This window comes from Sprattus sprattus (assembly GCF_963457725.1).
Source record: "Sprattus sprattus genome assembly, chromosome: 6".
Classification (NCBI taxonomy): Eukaryota; Metazoa; Chordata; class Actinopteri; order Clupeiformes; family Clupeidae; genus Sprattus; species Sprattus sprattus.
In genome coordinates this window covers 30,358,582-30,379,303 of record NC_137925.1, presented here as the reverse complement: position 1 = coordinate 30,379,303, position 20,722 = coordinate 30,358,582, and the positions used below count along the sequence as shown (strand labels likewise).

The 20,722-nt window shown below is 41.3% G+C and overlaps 2 protein-coding genes across 2 annotated transcripts; one reads left to right on the top strand and one right to left on the bottom strand.

The window, feature by feature from the left end:
- Positions 1-3,100: 3,100 nt before the first annotated feature.
- On the top strand, positions 3,101-11,819 carry LOC308367120 (mitogen-activated protein kinase 9-like; the record flags this gene model as incomplete). The annotated part of the gene is made up of 12 exons (XM_080840939.1): positions 3,101-3,120; positions 3,509-3,643; positions 3,775-3,904; positions 4,157-4,215; positions 4,388-4,526; positions 4,626-4,791; positions 6,530-6,601; positions 8,546-8,728; positions 9,210-9,334; positions 9,426-9,489; positions 9,600-9,677; positions 11,746-11,819. The coding sequence occupies 12 exons, from the start codon at positions 3,101-3,103 to the stop codon at positions 11,817-11,819; spliced, it is 1,245 nt and encodes a 414-aa protein (XP_080697065.1).
- A 1,539-nt stretch (positions 11,820-13,358) lies between these two features.
- Positions 13,359-17,081, bottom strand: LOC308366797 (uncharacterized protein). The gene is made up of 2 exons (XM_080840551.1): positions 16,045-17,081; positions 13,359-14,759 (listed from the first exon to the last, which is right to left on the bottom strand). Exons 1-2 carry the CDS (start codon positions 16,902-16,904, stop codon positions 14,522-14,524), a joined length of 1,098 nt encoding a protein of 365 aa, XP_080696677.1. The 5' UTR covers positions 16,905-17,081; the 3' UTR covers positions 13,359-14,521.
- Between the last annotated feature and the right edge of the window lie 3,641 nt (positions 17,082-20,722).

Genomic DNA, 20,722 nt, shown 5'->3' with positions numbered 1-20,722 from the left:
TAAATAGGGCAATCTTATCATTCCTAATACTGTAACTTGTGTCAAATAAGTTAACCAGCTAGTTTGTTATGCTAAAATCACTGTGTTACACCAACACTTACATTATAAACAATGTTAATATGTTATCTAGATCGTAATATGTTATCTAAAGGTGTTGAATTGGCCAAGTAAAGCTTGCGTTTCACAACACTTACATTATAAACAATGTTAATATGTTATCTAGATCAGGGGTTTTCAAAGTGGGTGCCGCGGCACCCTGGGGTGACGTGACACATGCTCAGGGGTGCCGTGGAATGGCCCAAGGCTTGATCATTTAATATATATCAATTTCAAAATTAATTTTATTGTAATTATATAAATTAAAAAATGTATTTGCAGCACAAACAACAATAGGCTACAGTTTACAGTTGATTCAGGGCGTAACATCAACAACAGCTCTCTCGTTGACTTTGTTTGTTATTCCGTATTGACAGCAGTGAAGGTAGGCGCAATGGATACACTTTTAAAGAGAGTGCATCCATCTCCACAGTAACAAACATCGGAATCGAATTTAGCAAATAGAAAAGTGAGCCATTATAACAACCTGTACCTCCAGTATGTTGCGAGTTCTGCAGGGAGACGTTGGCTAATGCAGCCATGGTGCCTAGCAAGTTGGCAAGGCACCTGGAGACCAACCACCCGACACACCACAACAAAGACTAGAATATTTTGAAAGACTTAAAACACAGAATACCACACAGAGCGAATGCTTTCTACCGTGCGTGTGTCTGAGAAGGCACAAAAGACTATTTTTTTACTTGCCGAGTTGCTTGCCAAATCTAAAATGCACACACTTCAGAAAAAAATCCCCCTCTCTGATAACACGATCAAACGTTGCATTGATGATATGTCGGGGAACATGGAATCTGTACTGAGTGAGAAACTATGGCTAAGGGGGACATTTGCGCTTAATAGACGAGTCCACTGATGTTAGTGGCCTTTGCCAGATGATCGTTAACGTGAGATACAGTATGTGGATGAGGACAAATTTACAGAGAACTTTATTTTGCAAAGAACTGGACAACCATGCTAAACTTAATGGGACACATGTGCCCGTCTTTGACTGCAGAGTTTGTTAATGGGAGGAGGGATTGTGGACAGTGCAACACCTGAGGCAAAGGCTGTCAGTTGAACAGGACCTCCGTGTTGCACTGTCCACAATCCCTCCTACACCTGAGGCAAAGGCTGTCAGTTGAACAGGACCTCCGTGTTGCACTGTCAACAATCCCTCCTTGCATTAACAAACTATGCAGTCATAGACAGGCACATGTGTCCCACTAAGTTGATAAGTTGTCTGAAGGTTTGTTCCTGCTATGTTTTGTTACTGCCAGCTAATTTCTCGATTATTACCCATACGTTTTGGCTGTGATATAGTTGTGAGAGGGACAGACGTTGTCTGTTCATATTCTGTTCACTATTTATTCAAAAGTTCTATTAAATGTGGTTAATTTGAATATAACAAAAATGAGATAAACCTCACCTTCTTAATGTAATGCCTTTAATAAAAGCAGTTATAGCCTATTCAACACATCACAAGGTTAAATCAAATGGCCTAAAGTACAAATATGACATAAAAAATAGAGGTGCCGTGGATGGAGAGAGATATGTTTAGAGGTGCCGTGAGCCAGAAAAGTTTGGGAACCGGTGATCTAGATAGATGATTCTGGAATAAAACATGGATAAATGGATACAAAATAAATGAAGGGACATTTTTAATAGACAAAAAATTGCGATTAAATATTGTAATAGTTTGACAGCACTAATTTCAAGTATATTTATCTAATATGCTTTGAGTGTACTAACCCATAGGCTTTGTAGTTATACGTATAACCATCTGATCTGATAACCATCTGATCTGATCAGATACTATTCATCTTGCAAACTATACCTACCTTGGAGTGTTACAATAGCCAGTATCATTTTATTCCATGTGTCCATCCAGGCAAATTGGTGGATCCGAATGTTATTAAAAAACAAGCATATATGATGTAATTTCTTTGTAATTAACCAAAATAATGTTAAGTGTATGGGTATTTTTCCCAGTAGGCCACTGACCGATCGCGCGATCCATTGAGTGGGCAATGCGGTGTGTACTGAGTGGGCAGTGCACTGTGTACTTAGTGGGCCGCACGCCGTGTATTGAGTGGGCCGGTCTGACAGTAGTCCCGGGCCACTTTTCCCCCCCAGTCCGCCCCTGTCAGTCAGTCAAACAAACTGCTAACTTTAACGGTGGCCATCTAGTCGTTACGCTAGCTGCTAACATTCTAACGTGACTACTGCAGCCAATGTAGCCTAACGTTAAATGGAAACGTCTTAGCAGTATAGAGTTTTATCAAAGAGTATAGAAGTACCTCTATACTATTTGGTTTTATGTGCAAGAGTTTGCACTCCGCCTTGTGCATAGGATGTGTGTTTGTAAAATGGTAAAGGATGTAACATTTATCTCCAGGACTAGCTGCAGTACAGATAAAACAAATGCAACTTACCTGAACATTGCGATGTGGAGTTTTTGAACGCTATGAAATGACAACAATGCTGCGACCTGTGGAGGGCGCGTAGATAACACATAGCTAACTGACCTCTCCGTTTTTACCCTCTGGTTGCCGTGCGCTTGTATTCCAGTAAACAAAGATATGTGTACTTTTATCACAATACTCATTTTAATGAAAGCACAATGGAAATGTAACGGAGTAAAGAGTAGAATTCTAGTTCAAATATTTACTCGAGTAAGAGTAAAAGTGCAGACTTTATAAAGGAACGCAAAAAGTACTCGTTACCCGAAAAATTTACTTTTTTACTCATTTGCGTTCCTTGTAACGCGTTACTACCCACCACTGCCTTACACACACACACACACACACACACACACACACACACACACACACACACACACACACACACACACACACACACACACACACACACAGCCACACACACAGCCACACACACACACACACACACACACACACACACACACACACACACACACACTTGCCCACACCCATGAGTCACTGTTTATTTCTCTCATCATATTGAGTGTAACAGAAATATATGGGAAAGAATGAAGGATCAGATTCTGAAGTAATTGTGCTGTTTGAACCCCTCTGTGCATTGCAATCCAACTCTTGTATTTGCAGAAACACAAAGTATTCATTCATTAGCTCACCATAATCGCTCCTTTTTGTTGGAAACCCTGAACAAAGCTGTAAAGCTCAAGAGGACGATGTGCTGCAACAGTATTGACCCCATTTAATTGACTGCCAGAGGGTGTAATCCTAAAGTGTTCTATTGCTGATCTGAAGAGATTTAAGTTGGCTGTAAATTACCTGAGAATTGTAAAACCTGGGTCAGCTTTATTTGTCAAGGACTTATTTTGTGAAGTATGTATCTTTTTTGCTGAGGAATCTGTCCAGTACTCTTAACCGGTGCTCTGATCGGCCTCCCTGTGTACCGGCCCATTTGGAATTAGGTGTCAACACTGTGGCAGGATGGCAGACCAGGTGGAACACTTCTACAATGTCCAGGTGGGGGACTCAACTTTCACTATACTCAAACGCTACCAGCAACTTCGTGCCATTGGATCGGGGGCACAGGGGATTGTATGGTAAGCAGCTACCGCAAATTGGTCCTTCAGTAAAGTAAAATAGGTTCAACAGACAAGTTGTAATTAATTCTCTCACTTTAAATACGTTAAAGCAAAATATGATCTTTGTTGTGTTTGTGCTCTGTACAAAGCTCTGCTGTGGACACGGATTTAGAGATCCCAGTTGCACTGAAGAAGCTGAGTCGTCCTTTCCAGAACCAAACGCATGCCAAACGAGCCTACAGGGAACTGGTTCTGCTCAAGTGTGTCAACCACAAAAATGTATGGAACATTTGACTGCTTCACATGTACATCAACTAGCCTTGAGCATCAATGCTTCAGCGCTGGTGCACAACACATTCTTCTATGCGGTGTTATTTATCGTTTTGTGTCCTATTCATTGAGGTCATAAAGTTAGCCGGACATTAAGACTAAGGCTAAGGTTTGAAATTGTACTTATAAATCTTATAACTGTATAAATCAGATTTGGGTGGCCATGTTGGGAAATGTAACATCTCAAACTGTTATGTGCAGATCATTAGACTCATCAATGTCTTCACACCTCAGAAGTCTTTGGAGGATTTTCAGGACTTGTAAGTGTCTGTTTGCTTTCCCTCACAGCCTTGATTTGGTGTGGATTGTCCCCATAATGAACCTACTGTGATAATGTTTGGTGTTTAATTGTCCCCATAATGATCCTGCTTTGATAATGTCTGGTGTTTAATTGTCCCCATAACGATCCTGCTGTGATAATGTGCTCCCCAGATACCTGGTGACGGAGCTGATGGATGCCAGTCTTTGTCAAGTGATCCACATGGACCTGGACCATGAGAGGATGTCCTATCTGCTCTACCAGATGCTGTGTGGTATCCATCACCTCCACTCGGCTGGAATCATTCACAGGGTAATCTTTGGATGATGATGATGGTTATTATCATTGTTATTATAATTATTGGAGTAGACATTGGAAGGCAGTACATACTGTATTGTTTCTGTACTGCAGGACCTGAAGCCCAGCAACGTTGTGGTGAAATCGGACTGCACACTGAAGATCTTAGACTTTGGTCTTGCTAGGACTGCGTGCACTAACTTCATGATGACTCCATACGTGGTCACCAGATATTATAGAGCACCAGAGGTCATTTTAGGGATGAAGTACAAGGAGAACGGTAAGCACAGATTATGTTTTATATGTCGACTTTAGCATTCCTACATTTGTTAAAGTTAATAACAAATAGTTAATGACATTTCACTCTATATGAAATGATGCATATGCATATACATAATTAGTTAGTTAATTGTTACATAATCTGGATTGAACTGTTTTTGTCCACACACTAGTGGCAGTCTTGTCTGAGAATTCCCCGCCCCTTCACTGCATTTCATTTGCTCAGTTGGTCTGGCAAACTACTCAACAGCAGTCCACTTCAGTCACGTAATTGGACACGCCTTTAACCAATCAGACCAACGATACTATACAACGATACAATGATCGGTAATAAAGCAAACACATATTTTTTTTCTGTATGAATTGTTCCAGGGCAAGTTTCTGTTCTGTTTTCAGAGAAAACTTGCCTTATCGAAGTTTTGCGGTGCTTAGGGGGCCACCATGTCCAATGTTTAAAAACTCTCCGTGCAGTAGATTTTGCTACGTAGCCGTGGTTAGTTTAAATCCGCCAATGGCGCGCCAGGTAGCCAAAAGCCAGTTTGTGATTGGCTCCAAGGATCCTGGAAATCTTGAAATGAACTGCTATCCAAAGTTTGCCAGACCCACTTCAGAGGCAAAATCAAATTGGCCGAAAGAAGAGGGGCGGGACTTCCCAGACTAGTGGCAGTCAACAGCATTGACAGATTCTAGTAATTGCTATTCAATAATCTCCACGCAAAAATGTTTTTATTCCATGTATAAAACTATATTATACGCTTTATAGTACATTATAGTACTTCCTTACTCTATCATTGCTTTTATTAGAGAACTTACTAAACATATGTAAATACATAGTACAATACTGTTGCAAGCATCCATAAAAAATATATGTTATAACTTTGGAGTTGGGGCAAACAGTAGAACTCAAGCGCATGACTTGGACACAGTGATATGGAACAAACAATAACTTTACTAACAGGGTTCGGTACACGGGAAGACAGTACAATAGCCAAGCAAAATTATCCAACAAGGAGTAAGAAACAACAAGGTTCGATGTGGGTCAGGTCAGGGTTCAGTACACAGGCAGGCAGTTTGAAGATCATGCAAATAATACAGTTACGAGAAGGTAAAAGCAGGATTCGTAAGACAGGCAGAGGTCAGCAACACTAGAGAATCAACTCACATGGAGAAATGGCTCGAACGCTAGATACACAGGGGAAACTAAAACAAACTGGCAACGAGACACAAGAACACACAGACTATACAGTACACTAGGTGATGAGGGACAGGTGCAAACAATCAAGGCAGGGCAGACAATCACCAAAGGCAGGGCACACACAAGGGCAGGGTGTGAGGGGTCTGAAATGAGAGGAGAGGTGAGTATACAAACACAACACAGAACTGAGGAATACATGATCAAATAAGGAAAACAATCTAAGAAACAGGACGGGACTTAACATAATGTGGGTTTTACTCAGTAGAGGGGCATTCATCATTCTAGAAATATTATATGGAATGATGAGGGTAAACTTTTCCCCAGGTCCTGATCAGTGAGTTGGTATCTTGCCCTAGGTCATCTGGTTCTTAGACCCTAGCTAGTATAAGCAGATGTGAATGGAATCTCCAATAAAATTGCAGATATTTAATCCTCTTATTTCCTCAGCTCTCCATAAAAGGAGTATTTAGACTCATAACAATTGTTCAACAAGTTGTGTGTATTTATACCTCTGCCATGTCACAATGATCCCGCTGCTTTGTAGTGGATCTCTGGTCTGTGGGCTGCATAATGGCTGAAATGATTCTGCACAGGATCCTGTTTCCAGGGAAGGACTGTATCCTTTCTCCTCCAGGTGATCTCCTCCTTGTTTCTCCTCCAGGAGATCTCCATCTTGTTTCTCCTCCAGGTGATCTCCTCCTTGTTTCTCCTCCAGGTGATCTCCTCCTTGTTTCTCCTCCAGGAGATCTCCTCCTTGTTTTGATCTGTTTCCAGTCAGCTGACAGTTCTGTTCTTAATCCAGTGCATACTTGTCACGGTCTATTCATGTGATTCATCATATGGAACTTGTTTGACTACTGTCAGGTCCCTGAGCATATTGGCATTCATATATTGTTAAAGACATTGTTGCAAATGATTTGATCTCTCAACACAGAAATAGATATTATATAGATATTACTAGATATCTTGAAAGCGGTTATACACAAATATACGAACATAATGGTTGTGTTTGTCTGTTCGCCCCACAGTCACTGCACTTACTGTTGTCAAAAAGGGTTTCGCTCCATTCAAACTGGACTGCATAGCTAATGTGTATCAATCCAACAAATTGGACCCAGCTGTGTGAAGCTCACCTAGCTGATAGATTAGCTCTACCTCAATGTGAACAGTTGCATACAATATTCATATGGTAGAAACATGCTTTCTTCCTTATTTGAAATGAGTTTTAAGTAGTTTGGCTTGGTCCAAAAAAAATAGACTTCAAACATAGTTTATTATTTTTTTCACAAATGCTGTGACTTTGAAATGGTTTTGTAGCACACATTGAATTTGATGTAGCACACATTATATGTGCATGCATTTATCCATCCATTTATCTATCTTTCATCTATCATGATTGAAATGTTAAAATATAATAAAATATTTAAATGTTTTTTTAATCTTATAACCACTTTCTTACCCTTTCCCCAGATTGTGTTGTTTTCTATGGATATTCTTTTGTGTTCAGCGTCTTCATACCATTTAGGAGTTATGTATCCTTTTCCATTTGTTTCTTATTGTTTTATTTGCTTTATTTGTCACCACTTTTCCTTTCCACTTTCTCCACTGTGTAAATCTTCCCTTTCTACCACCAGTGGGAGACAGCCACCTTCTACAGGTCCACACACACCAACCATACTGTAAAGAACATGCAGAGCTTTTATAAAGTCATAGGATTTTTTGCCGGTTCAGAGAATTTTGGGGTCCACTTTAGCTTATTTATGTTGAAAAATGCTACTCCCTGAAGTGATCAGGAAGAAAAGAGAAAGACATGATGCATACAGAGTAAGAAATATAAATTATATTTGTCAGATATCAATCAACACATGTGTCATCATGTTATGCACTAGCTCCTTGGATCTGCCTTGGATCTGGCTTTAGATACCTTGAGCACTAGCCTACACCAGCCTTACAGGCTTAAGATACCTTGAGCACTAGCCTACACCAGCCTTACAGGCTTAAGATACCTTGATGACTAGCCTACACCAGCCTTACAGGCTTAAGATACCTTGATGACTAGCCTACACCAGCCTTACAGGCTTAAGATACCTTGATGACTAGCCTACACCTGCCTTACAGGCTTTAGATACCTTGAGCACTAGCCTACACCTGCCTTACAGGCTTAATATACCTTGATGACTAACCTACACTTGCCTTACAGGCTTTAGATACCTTGAGCACTAGCCTACACCTGCCTTACAGGCTTTAGATATCTTAAGCACTAGCTCCTTGGATCTGCCCTACAGGCTTAAGATACTTATTTTATTACTTCTAAATCATTTAGTTATTCACTTATCATTTTCTGTCTCATACCAAAGCCTATGTATGGTGGTTAAACGAAGATTGATGTAATGGAGACAGGACAGTCTTCTCATTTATCATCATGTCCCTTTTTTATTATTTTATCATAAAGGTCTTTTTCAACGGAAAGTTTTTTTAGTTTGTTACTGTTTTTAAGACACCAAAATGAATCATGTCTCATGCCATATAAACAAAACAAACACTTAACCACAATGATTAGACATTGACCAGTGGAACAAAGTCATTGAAGTCCTTGGTACGCCATCCTACGAGTTCATGGGTCAACTCATGGAAACCGTACGGAACTATGTCACGAGTAAGCCCCCGTTCCCAGGGATGAACTTCGCTGAGGTCCTCCCTGACTGGGCCTTCCCTAGTGAATCTGAACATGACAAGCTGAGAAGTAAGCCTTCTTCTTTTTATTACTCTTTTTGTAACAGTATATTTAAAATGAAATGAAAGTAAACATTCGTTTGCCTTGCTTGCTTCTCTTGTACCTAAATACAAACCAAATGTAAAATGTTGTGAGAACATGATCTGAGTCTGAGTGACTAGGTTTTGATCCTAATTGCTGCAGGCTGTCTTAGTCACTTAGGATAAAAGTATTTGCTAAATACCTTGACCTAAATATGTCAAAGTTCACAACATATAGGAATATATATAGTCATTCTCATTCACATTCACATTTTCATATTGACATAAATAAAAGATATTTCTCATGAGAGTCCATATTACAGTATCAGAACTGCCAAGATGAAATGTATAGTGGCAAAGAGCAAATGGTTCAGATCAATCTGCATTACAGTCCTGTTGCTCTATTGACCTCCAGGGCGGTTGCCTTGGCTCCAAATCCATTTCTCAGAATTGTATTGTTGCCATGACAGCCAGCCAAGCTCGAGACCTTCTCTCGAAGATGCTTGTTATTGACCCTGAGAGAAGAATATCTGTGCAGGAAGCCTTAAATCACCCCTATATTCAATTGTGGTATGACCCAGCAGAAGTGAAAGCAGTGAGTAGACCATTCCATTGAGGATACACTATGGGGTTTATGCTAAAAGTTTTCTTTTGATGTCCACATCTGTGTTTTCCATGCTCCACAGCCACCTCCTCAGATCTTAGACAAGCAGCTGGATGAACGAGAACACAGCGTTGAGCAGTGGAAAGGTGGGATGAGTCCGCCTAAAGAAAAGAAGTATGCTCTCATTAGGACACAATGGAATAACTGGGACTGAATGTACTGTATGGATGATATATCTGTTTCTGTTTTTCCATAGTCTTGATATTTGAAGAGGTCTTGGACTGGGAGGAGAGCAGTGGACTGGATATTGGGATGCAGAGAGAGGGTTCATTAGGTGAGTATGATACATGTCTGTATATGCTGGCCACGCAAAGTTGGTATCCTATGGCTGTGACATCATCCAATAACAAAATAATCTTTTTCTGTGTCTTGTCCTTGTATTTTGTGTGTGTGTGTGTGTGTGTGTGTGTGTGTGTGTGTGTGAGAGAGAGAGAGAGAGAGAGAGAGAGTGTGTGTGAGAGAGAGTGTTGTGGAGACTATGTTTCTCTGGCAAGAAATGTGTAGAAGACGCTGTGGTGCATCTGATTAAAATGCCTTAGACAATGTTCAATCCAACCTGATGTTTATTATGGCATTGACATGAATGGAATGAATATAGGGTGTGTTTGTGTGTGTGTATATACAGTATATGTGTGATTAGGTTATGTATATGTATATGTACCGTATGTGTGTGTGTGGTTCTGCAAAGAAACAGAATACAAACATACTTAGCAATAATACTATATGAATCTCTCAATATACAGCTAGTCACAACCTGACATTCACAATAGCATTAATCAACAAGTTTGTCATATAACTAAATTCACACTACTACCAGAGATGGGCAAAAATACATCAAAATGTATTTTGATACAAAATACAAAATACCCATCAAATAAATGTAACAAAATACAATACATGTATTTTGTATTTTTAAAATACAGGAAATACTTTTTCTGAATTTTCAGTTTTCTCTCAATTTGGTATAGCAGAACATTCAGGTTTGGGCTATTCAGTGGCCTTACGTAGTTATCACGGGCCCAGGTGCAGGCTATTATGACGGGCCCTTGTCAGTGTTGTAAGGCAGTGGTTCCCAAACATCAGTATCCTTTTTTTCATGTTTGTAACCGCTGCCACCACGCCCCTGCCCCCGCACATATATTCTGCCTATTACACCTGTAAGTGTAATTTTTTCGCTGAATATAGGTATACATCAGTATTTTTGGCAATGTGACTTGGCTATTCAGACTATTTAGATTGACATAAATATGTCTTTGGGCCCTGGCTACGGGGCTATATAATGTACACTAAGCTCTGGTTAACCCAGTAAAAAAGGAAGAACAGTCACAGAATGTCAGTGTAACTAAGCAAAGCTATTACAAGACAACAACTTGATTGATTTTGTATATATATATAAGAAGCACCACTTTTGGCAAATTGACTGATGCCTGATTTGACAATGACATTCAGAGGCAGATCAGATGGTCTAGTGGTAGAATCCGACAGAAAAAAATCGCATTCTGTCTAAACACAGGAGAAAGTATTTTGAGTATTTTAAATACAAAATTACTCCAATCTAAAGTATTTTGTTACAAATGACATTCGATTTTTTATCGGCCCTATCAAATACATATTACAAAATACTCAAGAGTAAATTAACTAGTATTTCAAATACAAGTGAAATACTGCCCATCTCTGACTACTACCTACATTAATCACTTACTATTACACGTATAATTACATTATATCTGCACATAACAGCACAAGTTACACTAAGCATATCCCTAACTCGCTAACGAAGATTGTATACATTTATAATGTAACCGCGACCGGCATTAATTAAATATACACCCGCGATCGTACAAAGGATATCAATTCTCGGTTATCTAAACACATACTGTAAGCAGAACAAACCAAACATAGCAAAAGGAACATTATTAATACTTACAAGTATCTGAACGCACACGATTTAAATGATAATATTTAAACGGTAAACTTATGTAAACCAACTGCCTTCACACCAACTCTCCAGTTCACTGTTCTCCTCTTCCCGCGACTGGGTACCTTAAGTGCAAACATCTTCCTGACTCCACTCTAATTGGGTGCACGAGTAGAGTCATGAAATGTGCATGCAATACAGGAATGACCCAACAACAGCGAGAGGGCTGTTCATGTGAATAATCTTAGGGCAGATCATCAGTCCTTTGTAACAGAGAGAGTGTGAGTGAGAGTGAGAGTGTGTGTGTGTGTGTGTGTGTGTGTGTGTGTGTGTCTGTGTGTGTGTATGAAAGACTCAGCTGTGAACAGTGTTACAGGCATTTCACAGTCCTCCACCATCTATGATATGTATTTCATGTCCACAGAGCAGACACTTGGTTCGGACACAGACAGCAGCATGGTGGACCCTCTGAGTGAACCCCCAGATGAGGCCCTATGATGGGCCGCTAGATATCTGTTCCATGGTGGACCCTCTCAGTGAACCCCAGATGAGGGCCTATGATGGGCCGCTAGATATCTGTTCCATGGTGGACCCTCTGAGTGAACCCCCAGATGAGGGCCTATGATGGGCCGCTAGATATCTGTTCCATGGTGGACCCTCTCAGTGAACCCCAGATGAGGGCCTATGATGGACCGCTAGATATCTGTTCCATGGTGGACACTCTGAGTGAACCCCAGATGAGGGCCTATGATGGAACGCTAGATATCTGCTTCATGGTGGACCCTCTAAGGGCTAGATATCTGCTCTCTGTCACACTTCTGTCTTTCCCCCTTAGTGCACCTCTCCCTAGGTCTGTCACATTGGTCTGGATGCTTTGTTTGGGATGGATGTGGGTCTTTCCTTGTGAAGTCTTGATGATTTGTTTACTTTCAGTTCATAATGGGTTAGAGTTCATCTGGTATCTGACCAAGGTGGGTCTCAGACATACTTTATTTGATTTGATTTCTTTCTTATAGCCAAGAAAGCAGTGTTACTGTGGATTCAATGACGTTGTCTGTGATTCTCCATTATTTGAAGTAGACTCAAAGTAGCAATGTGCAATTACATTTTATTTCCGCCCCTTTGAAAATGAATGAATAAACCAAAATGCCTAACATTGAACTGAATTTGGCCCAATATGACAGTTTATGATTTGCCACTCAGTACATTGAGTATTCATTTAAAATATTCCTTCATTTTGGGAAATAGCTTTGTGGTAAATCTGTTACAGCTAGTCGTGGCCAAGGTCACAAGGGTTGGGATGTAAATTATTAGTTAGCATTACCTTTGGGATATATCCTCATACCTCCAGTTCACTGAAGGACTGCTAATTTAGAGGTCAGAAAAACTAGCATGGCAACTAATTGTTTCCTAGCACCTGTAAACACCTGTTAGCTTTAATCAATATTCATATTTGGAAGTTGAATCAAATGACTACATTGGTGATTAGCATTTTATGCAAACAGTGTGGCTACTCCTGTAGCCCTGCCATCCTTCCATCCTGCCAGAGAAATTATATAGGTTTTCACACATAGTTATTATCTTGTAACACAGCTTCTCAGTTATTTTTCTAAAGTTTACAGACGTGTGCATGTTTGTGCTGATGTGCTCCTGAGTCAGTGTAATGTATCAGAGGATTATTTCTGTATGCATGCGTATTTGATGAATGTTTAGACATGTACCATCACCACTGTACCATGTGCTCCCTGGAGTGGGAGTGTCAAAGACAACAGATATGCAGGGACACCCACAGTGGGCTCTAGTGTACCCAAAGATCTTTTGGATTAAAATGAGGACAATTACGTTAAATGGTACAGAGTTCATACTGTTTCATCATGCACTGTGTTTTGTGTGACGGCTTCAAAGAAACCTAAGTATTCATCCGCCAACCGTTATTTGCTTTTACTACATGGTGTGTCTATAGGAACTGTCAGGTGGTGTAGGTATAAACTAATACATAATATTTCAGCAAGAACAAACACGACAAGACAGCCTGTGGGCTGTTAAGACTTTTTATTGGTATTTTACCACATAATAATATGGTATATATATATATATACACACCTACCTCAAAAGAAAAACAAGATGGTTATTAACTCATGGTATTCTGTGGTCATAAATGACATGAGTAAGCTGTTTGTATGAGGATGCTATGGTTATGGTTAAAGCACCAAACTTAAAGCTACGTGCTATTGATAATATTGCGAATGTCAGTAAACCATTAGGTACAAGGGAAATTAAATGTGAAGCCAAACTTCAATGCCCAAAATCATGAGGTACTTGTGAAGGAACAGTTCTGCATTATACATTGAATGATAGGGATGTTGACACAGACTTGTAATCATAGCTTCAGAACTACAAGATTATAATTATAGGTTTTAAATAATGTTGCGCTTAGAGAGTGGAACACTTCTGATCTCATTTTCGTCTTGTATGGTGACAAATCAACTCAATTAGTCTTTAATTAAATCTGAAATTCCAACACTACTTTCAATTACATTTTTTTTATTTGATTCAATAGGAGTACTCCATTTTGGAAAGGTATTTTTAAATTTACTTATCCATGGATTTAAGAGTAACTGACAATATGAACCTTATATAGGTTTCCCATGGAGTTAAGAGTAACTTTGTCAGTATGGCCTTATATAGGTTTCCCATGGAGTTAAGAGTAACTTTGTCAGTATGGCCTTATGTAGGTTTTCCATGGAGTTAAGAGTAACTGTAAGTATGGCCCTATGAAGGTTTTCCATGAAGGTTTTTCATTATGGCCTTCACATTTAGGTTTTCATAGCCTCCCTTGTGCTGGTGGAGTTGAATGAATAATTGTTAAATGGATAAGACTTGAACCTTGAAGAGTTGCTATTCATTTATGACTTACTTTTAATTTACATTTGTCACATAGGTCTGAACTGAGAAGATGACTTTTCAACAGGAATGATCACATATTGCCTGTTGATCGCACCCTAAGAATCCACATGTGATACCCAGGTTTCACACATACCAAAGGAAACCCTGATCTGAACAGACCTAAAAACATATATCTGCGGATTACCATTTTCATACCACTCAAAGCGAAATAACTTTTTTCCTGAGGTTTAGAACTGGTCTCAAATTATGACCAGTGTCTATCCGAGTAGTATTTTCTGGGTCTCACTCATGTCTCAAAATCCCTGCACGATGCGTTCCGTTTTCTTGGCCTCATTGGTGAGCTCGCCGAACGCATCAAAGAACTGCTCCATTTGGCTCTGGAGCTCTGCGTTGCGGCGGTCGGCATCAGCCCGGGCCCGCTCCACTTCACACAGGCGCGTCTCCACTGCACTGTGCCAGCGGCGCTGCTGCTCCAGGTTGGCCCTCAGCCCCAGAACCTGGGCCTCCAGAGCCTCGTTACGCAGCTCCAGCCTGGGGGTGGAGGAGGACACAAGAGTCCACACATACAGTAAGAGGGGAATCATCATTATCATGTGTACTGACACAAGAGTCCACACATACAGTAAGAGGGGAATCATCATTATCATCTGTGCTGACACAAGAGTCCACACATACAGTAAGAGGGGAATCATCATTATCATCTGTGCTGACACAAGAGTCCACACATACAGTAAGAGGGGAATCATCATTATCATCTGTACTGACACAAGAGTCCACACATACAGTAAGAGGGGAATCATCATTATCATCTGTGCTGACACAAGAGTCCACACATACAGTAAGAGGGGAATCATCATTATCATCTGTGCTGACACAAGAGTCCACACATACAGTAAGAGGGGAATCATCATTATCATGGTTAGTGACAAAAGAGTCCACACATACAGTAAGTAAGTAAGAATCATCATTATCATGTGTACTGACTGTGTTTGGTACTTTGCCATCCCCTGCGTTACCCTTTGTGGAGGTCACAGTCCCCCTTTCTTGAAGAGGGTGGTAGTATTAGAAGACTCTTTGGCAGAGACACCGTTTATTGCATTGTGTATTATTATAGATATGTACTGTGCTTAAAATATTGTTTCCAGATATTTGAGAAGTTTGCCATGGATGAATCTCAGCTTGCAAGAGCTAAAATAAGCTTGGGTCTTCTTTTTCACTTTATTCATCCTTTCCCAAGTGCACCTTATTAATGATATATCCTCAAGTGATTGTGCCCTTGCCATCAAAATAGCTGCCTCTTCTTATCAGAAAAGAACCAGAAAATGTTCAGAATGGACTGAAAGTACGACCTTTCCTCTGAGTTCCTTCCTATATTAGTTTGGTGCAAGTATGTGGGAGTGTCTTGTTCAGCACTGCCACTGTAAATAGCTGCTTCCTGCATAACACTAGAAATAGAGTCCATTTCATCTGAGCCTGTTTCCTGTCTGGGTTATGAGTCCATTTAATTTGTGCCTGTTTGACTGGCTGGGTTATGAGTGCAGTAAGCTTGACTGAAGAGAAAACAACTTCATGATGAACTATTAGGAATGTTCCAATAAACAATTAGCCCTAAACCTTTGAACCGTACCCTGTTCCTACCTGTACAGTATAAATATTTGAAATCATTAGGGGGGAGATCAAAAAGTACAAGCAAGAAGTTTAAATCAGGAGATAATCTCAAAGTCTAATGATATCTACACCAGATTTTGAAAATGTACTACAGCAAAGCTTCAACAATCACATCTGATGATTTGTCTGAAATCAAAATGAGTCCTACCTTCTAATTTCGGTCTCATACTCCTCCTTCTGTTGGGTGATCTGCAGCTTGATGCTGGTGAGAAGCACAGTCATTGGATTGGAAGACTGGCCAGTCTGCTGGGCTGCGTGGACCACAGGTTGGCTGGTTTGCGGTGGAACAGTGGCAGGGCAGGAAGAGGGGTAAGGGGTGGGTATCACAGGCAGATTCAGAGGGCTGGTGGTGCGGCGGTCCCTAGTCCCTTGAAGGTAGACTTCTCCTTCAACATCTCTGATGAATGGTTTCGTATGAGGTTGTCTATTGTAGAAAAGGTGTGGAACCTTTAATACCTTTGGCCTGGACTCCATAGCAGTGAAAAGGAAGGGGTCTGGCTTGCCACCATTTCTCTTGTTCGGCTTAGTGTTTGTTCCTCGGCTCCTGTCCTCTTGACTCTCACAAGAGGAAATCCATCTGTTCTCTGTCCTCTCCTTGAAGCTCATCCAGTCCTTGTGTTCAAAAACCCCCTCTGATTCCAGCTCACTGCAGTCCTTGTCACGACTGTTCCCTGTTGGGCTCCTGGGCATCTCAAGGTTGTCGTAGATGGAGATGATGCTCTCGTGTGTGCTGCTACAGCTCACAGTGTCATGGTCCCCAGCGGGCTCCAGCCAGCCCGTTCTTTCCAGGGCCCATCCACTGTTTCCTGGGCTGCTTGGAACACGGCCATCCTCTCTCCCTCCAAGCGTGGGAACTGCAGGAGGAAGGACTGCACCCGGGGGAGGGAGAGCTCTGGTTACCCCGGGGTCGCTGCACTCTGAGTGGGACAGGCAGTTATCATACAGAGGGTCAGTGAAGGCAGAGCTGGCCCTTCTGCGTGTGCCCAGGGAAATGGTCCTCAGCTCCATGTCCCGCCCAGAGTGGGACACAGGGCTCAGGGCTCAGGGCTCAGGGAGGACTGCACTGTGAGGAGACGCTCCAATAGGGACCAGGTTTCACTTCTGTTCTGTTCCTATTGCTCAATGGGTCTGTCGACCCGTGGCATATCCTCTGACGGGGTGTTGTGGTATGACACGAGAGGGAAACGGGACCAGTGTGCTCTCTCTCTCTCTCTCTCTCTCTCTCCCGCTCTCTCTCTCTTGGAGTGTAACTTACAGATCAGCTGTTGCCCCAGCGCCAAGTGGGAGGGCCAAGTCATGTCTAAAGGCACACCCTCATCCAGAGGGGTGCAGACACGTACTAATTGTGTGCCTGGCTAATGATTTAATGTCTTACAGTGCTTTCTTAAATCTAACCTTCTAACTTTAGGATACTTCATATGGTTGATGGTCTCCTATATTCCTATTTGTAAATGTGTGTGGGGTAATTCTGCAAGGAACTCCTCAATTTCTTTCTACAAGGGGGGCAAACAGATGCAGATAACATTTAAAAGTAATTGCAAAATGAGATACTGGCAAGATTTGATAAAGTGAAACACTGCACAACACAAAGTAATTTATTTAATAATCTTAGGCCTTAACACAGTATTTAAACGAAATTGTGCCTCATAACACACAATTTTGGCTACATAGAAACATCTGCACAGAAATGGTGTGTAACACTACCAGTGTTGTGTAAATCTCATGCCCATAAGGGTACTATTACATTGGTTAGTAAAGTTATGGAACAGAAAACTGTCAATGGTGGCAATTATTTACTTTGCAGGTGAAGGCTAGCTCATGGGGAAGAATAAGTGCTTGACAGTGTGGTGGGGGTGGGTAGGTGTAGGCCAAGGGTTTCTGCAAGTAGATCAGGTGGAGAGACTACAGCAGCATCCCACAGCGGGGACAGTCTCGACTAGGAGGGAAAGAAAGACACGTTACATTACATGTTTGAAATTTAAACTGCAGAATTAAGTCATGGCTGTTCATGATTTAAAACCAAGATACAATTGAACAAATTAGCAAACTGTGTCTTGTGCAACACAGTTTACATGGAACATTTGTACATAATATGAAATTACCAAAAAGACTGCCCAGTAGTGACATTTGGGTTTGGTTGTGGGCAGACGTTTGGCATTCCATTGGACACTGCATTGTGCGTCTATGAAGTTGGGAACCAGGGTGTTTATGATTGGATGTAGTTCATGATGTTGAACACTAGGTGAAGATGTATTCACATCGACTCATTTTAATGATTTCAGAGATGGCGTTTCCTCATGCCACAAAGGAAAATGCAGTTAATAATTCACTATGAAACAATAGCTCTTATTTTATAAAATTAGAGGAATATCAAGTATATCTCTGCATAGATTTGGAGTCTGTTTCCAAATAAGGTGTCTCTTCAAACACATTACGGGGGTTGTATGGTTGAGGGAGAACAGAATTATTGTAATAATGCATATGAAGAACACTTAAGAAAATATGATTCCAAGTAGTTTGTGGAGTCAATGGAGGTACACAGCAGTGATTTTGTAATGTGTTATAATGTGTTATAATGTGTTATAATGTGTTGTAATGTGTTGAAAGGATTTGCTAGAGTGATAATATTAATGTCGAACTCAGAGTGGGTAAAGATAAAATCCATAACTAATACAGAAAAGATGAGAACAGGAAACCCCATGAGCCTTTCATTGTTGACTGACAATTGATTTAAAAATGAGTTTCAGTAACACCACAGTGATAGTTAAGGAATAACCTGTATTTTATCAGAGTGAAATGTCTATTTCTGTTCATATCTGTGCCTTTTTCACTTCAGCCATGGCTCTGAGGGAGACATGCACTAGCAGAAGACATTCCTCACTCTCCTAGACCTGCGTAGTTGTTTGTAACCACGACAACAGCTGCCATGGCAACTCTGATCCCTGTTTTAAATAATAAAGCATCAAGAGGTATAAAAAGTATCTAAGATGGAGTTGTAATTATGCAAGGGTGGTCATTATGTAGGGAGGTGAAATTGGATGGTGCCCTATTTTGAAAGTGTCCATACATATTTGAATACCATTACAGCAAGAGGATATTACCTTCGTGACAAATGTTCAATATAACGAGACTATAATGGTTCATACACAGCCTCTCTCTGTGTTTCTCCTTGATAACTAAGCTGTGATCCCACTGCGGCCTCTCTCTAGCCACTTCTGGCATCATTAGCATCTTGCTAATCCTTTACATTGTCTTGATCCCTGGAAGGACAAGGTCATTGTCTGTGGCAGCTCAACACAGGCACTTGGAGAGAAAGAGCAGTTTGTTTACTCGAAACCCGATTGGATTGAGGATAAGTCACAGTGATGGTCAGGCAAAACCTTCAATCATCACCACTACTCTCATGTGCCATGACGGCTGTTCTTTCATTCTTTCATCTTAAAACAAGCTACGCTAACAAGGTAAAAGCTTAGTTTGACACTAATTTGCATACATCTCTTTCTGCTTGAGCATAGAGAGAGCTGCAACAGCAGCAGCAACATCAGCAGCCTCTGCTTTGTGATCAGTCACAGTGCTGTGTGAGGGAGCAGCTCACACTAGCAGCTCACACTCCCCTCCTCAGCACCAACAGCAGCACCAACACCAACACCAGCCCTGTGACACAGTAATGGCTCAAAATGGCTCTCCTCATCTTCTGGCACATCATACACACACATACACCCCCCCCCCCCCCCCCCCCCACACACACACACACACACACAACCCCCCCCCCCCCCCCACACACACACACACGCACAAACACCCCCCCCCACACACACACACAAAACCACACAACCAATGTGTAAACGGACACAGGCACTGCGAATGCAAACACGTACCATTTCACATGTGCGCGCACATATCCACTCCCACACAAGTACAAAATGAGTAAATACATGTTTGCGTCAGTCTGCTCCCGGTGTGGGTGGCTTGCCTTTTCTTCTGTTATTGGAACAGCATTTCTCTTGCTCATGTGTGCTGGTTTAGAGTCAGTCTGCTTAGAGTCACACCACTACTGCCCATGGTCTCTCACATCACGTGGATGTGCTCGCATCTCGTGCAGTTGAAGTTGTATAACAATAAGATAATATTAGTGCTATTGTCAATCAGGATACTAACTAAACTGGCCTTTTGTATTTGTATCCGACTATGGGTGAAAGAATGGCATCACTTAATTTCATTCTTACTGTAGTTCAAATGCTGAAGAGTTAGGAGAGTTAGGATGTGTCACAGTCATGGTCAGGCAAAACCTTCAATCATCACCACTCTTATGTACCATGACGGCTGTTCTTTCATTCTTTCATCTTAAAACAAGCTACGCTAACAAGGTAAAAGCTAAGTTTGACACTAATTTGCATACATCTCTTTCTGCTTGAGCATAGAGAGAGCTGCAACAGCAGCAGCAACATCAGCAGCCTCTGCTTTGTGATCAGTCACAGTGCTGTGTGAGGGAGCAGCTCACACTTGCAGCTCACACTCCCCTCCTCAGCACCAACAGCAGCAACAACAGCAGCCCTGTGACACAGTATCAAAATGGCTCTCCTCATCTTCTGGCACATCATCATCCCTTAGAATCCACACTTGCACTACACACACATACACACACACATACATACACACACACACACACACACACACACACACACACAAACCCCCCCCCCCCCACACACACACACACACACACAAACACAATCTCTTGCTCATGTGTGCTGGTTTAGAGTCAGTCTGCTTAGAGTCACACCACTACTGCCCATGGTCTCTCACATCACGTGGATGTGCTTGCATCT

Bases quoted from the DNA above. Each gene is read 5' to 3' on its own strand.
- LOC308366797 (XM_080840551.1), bottom strand. From the start codon at position 16,904: ATGGAGCTGAGGACCATTTCCCTGGGCACACGCAGAAGGGCCAGCTCT. The intron at 14,760-16,044 runs GTAGGACTCATT...CTCCACCCCCAG, and splicing joins TATGAGACCGAAATTAGAAG to GCTGGAGCTGCGTAACGAGG.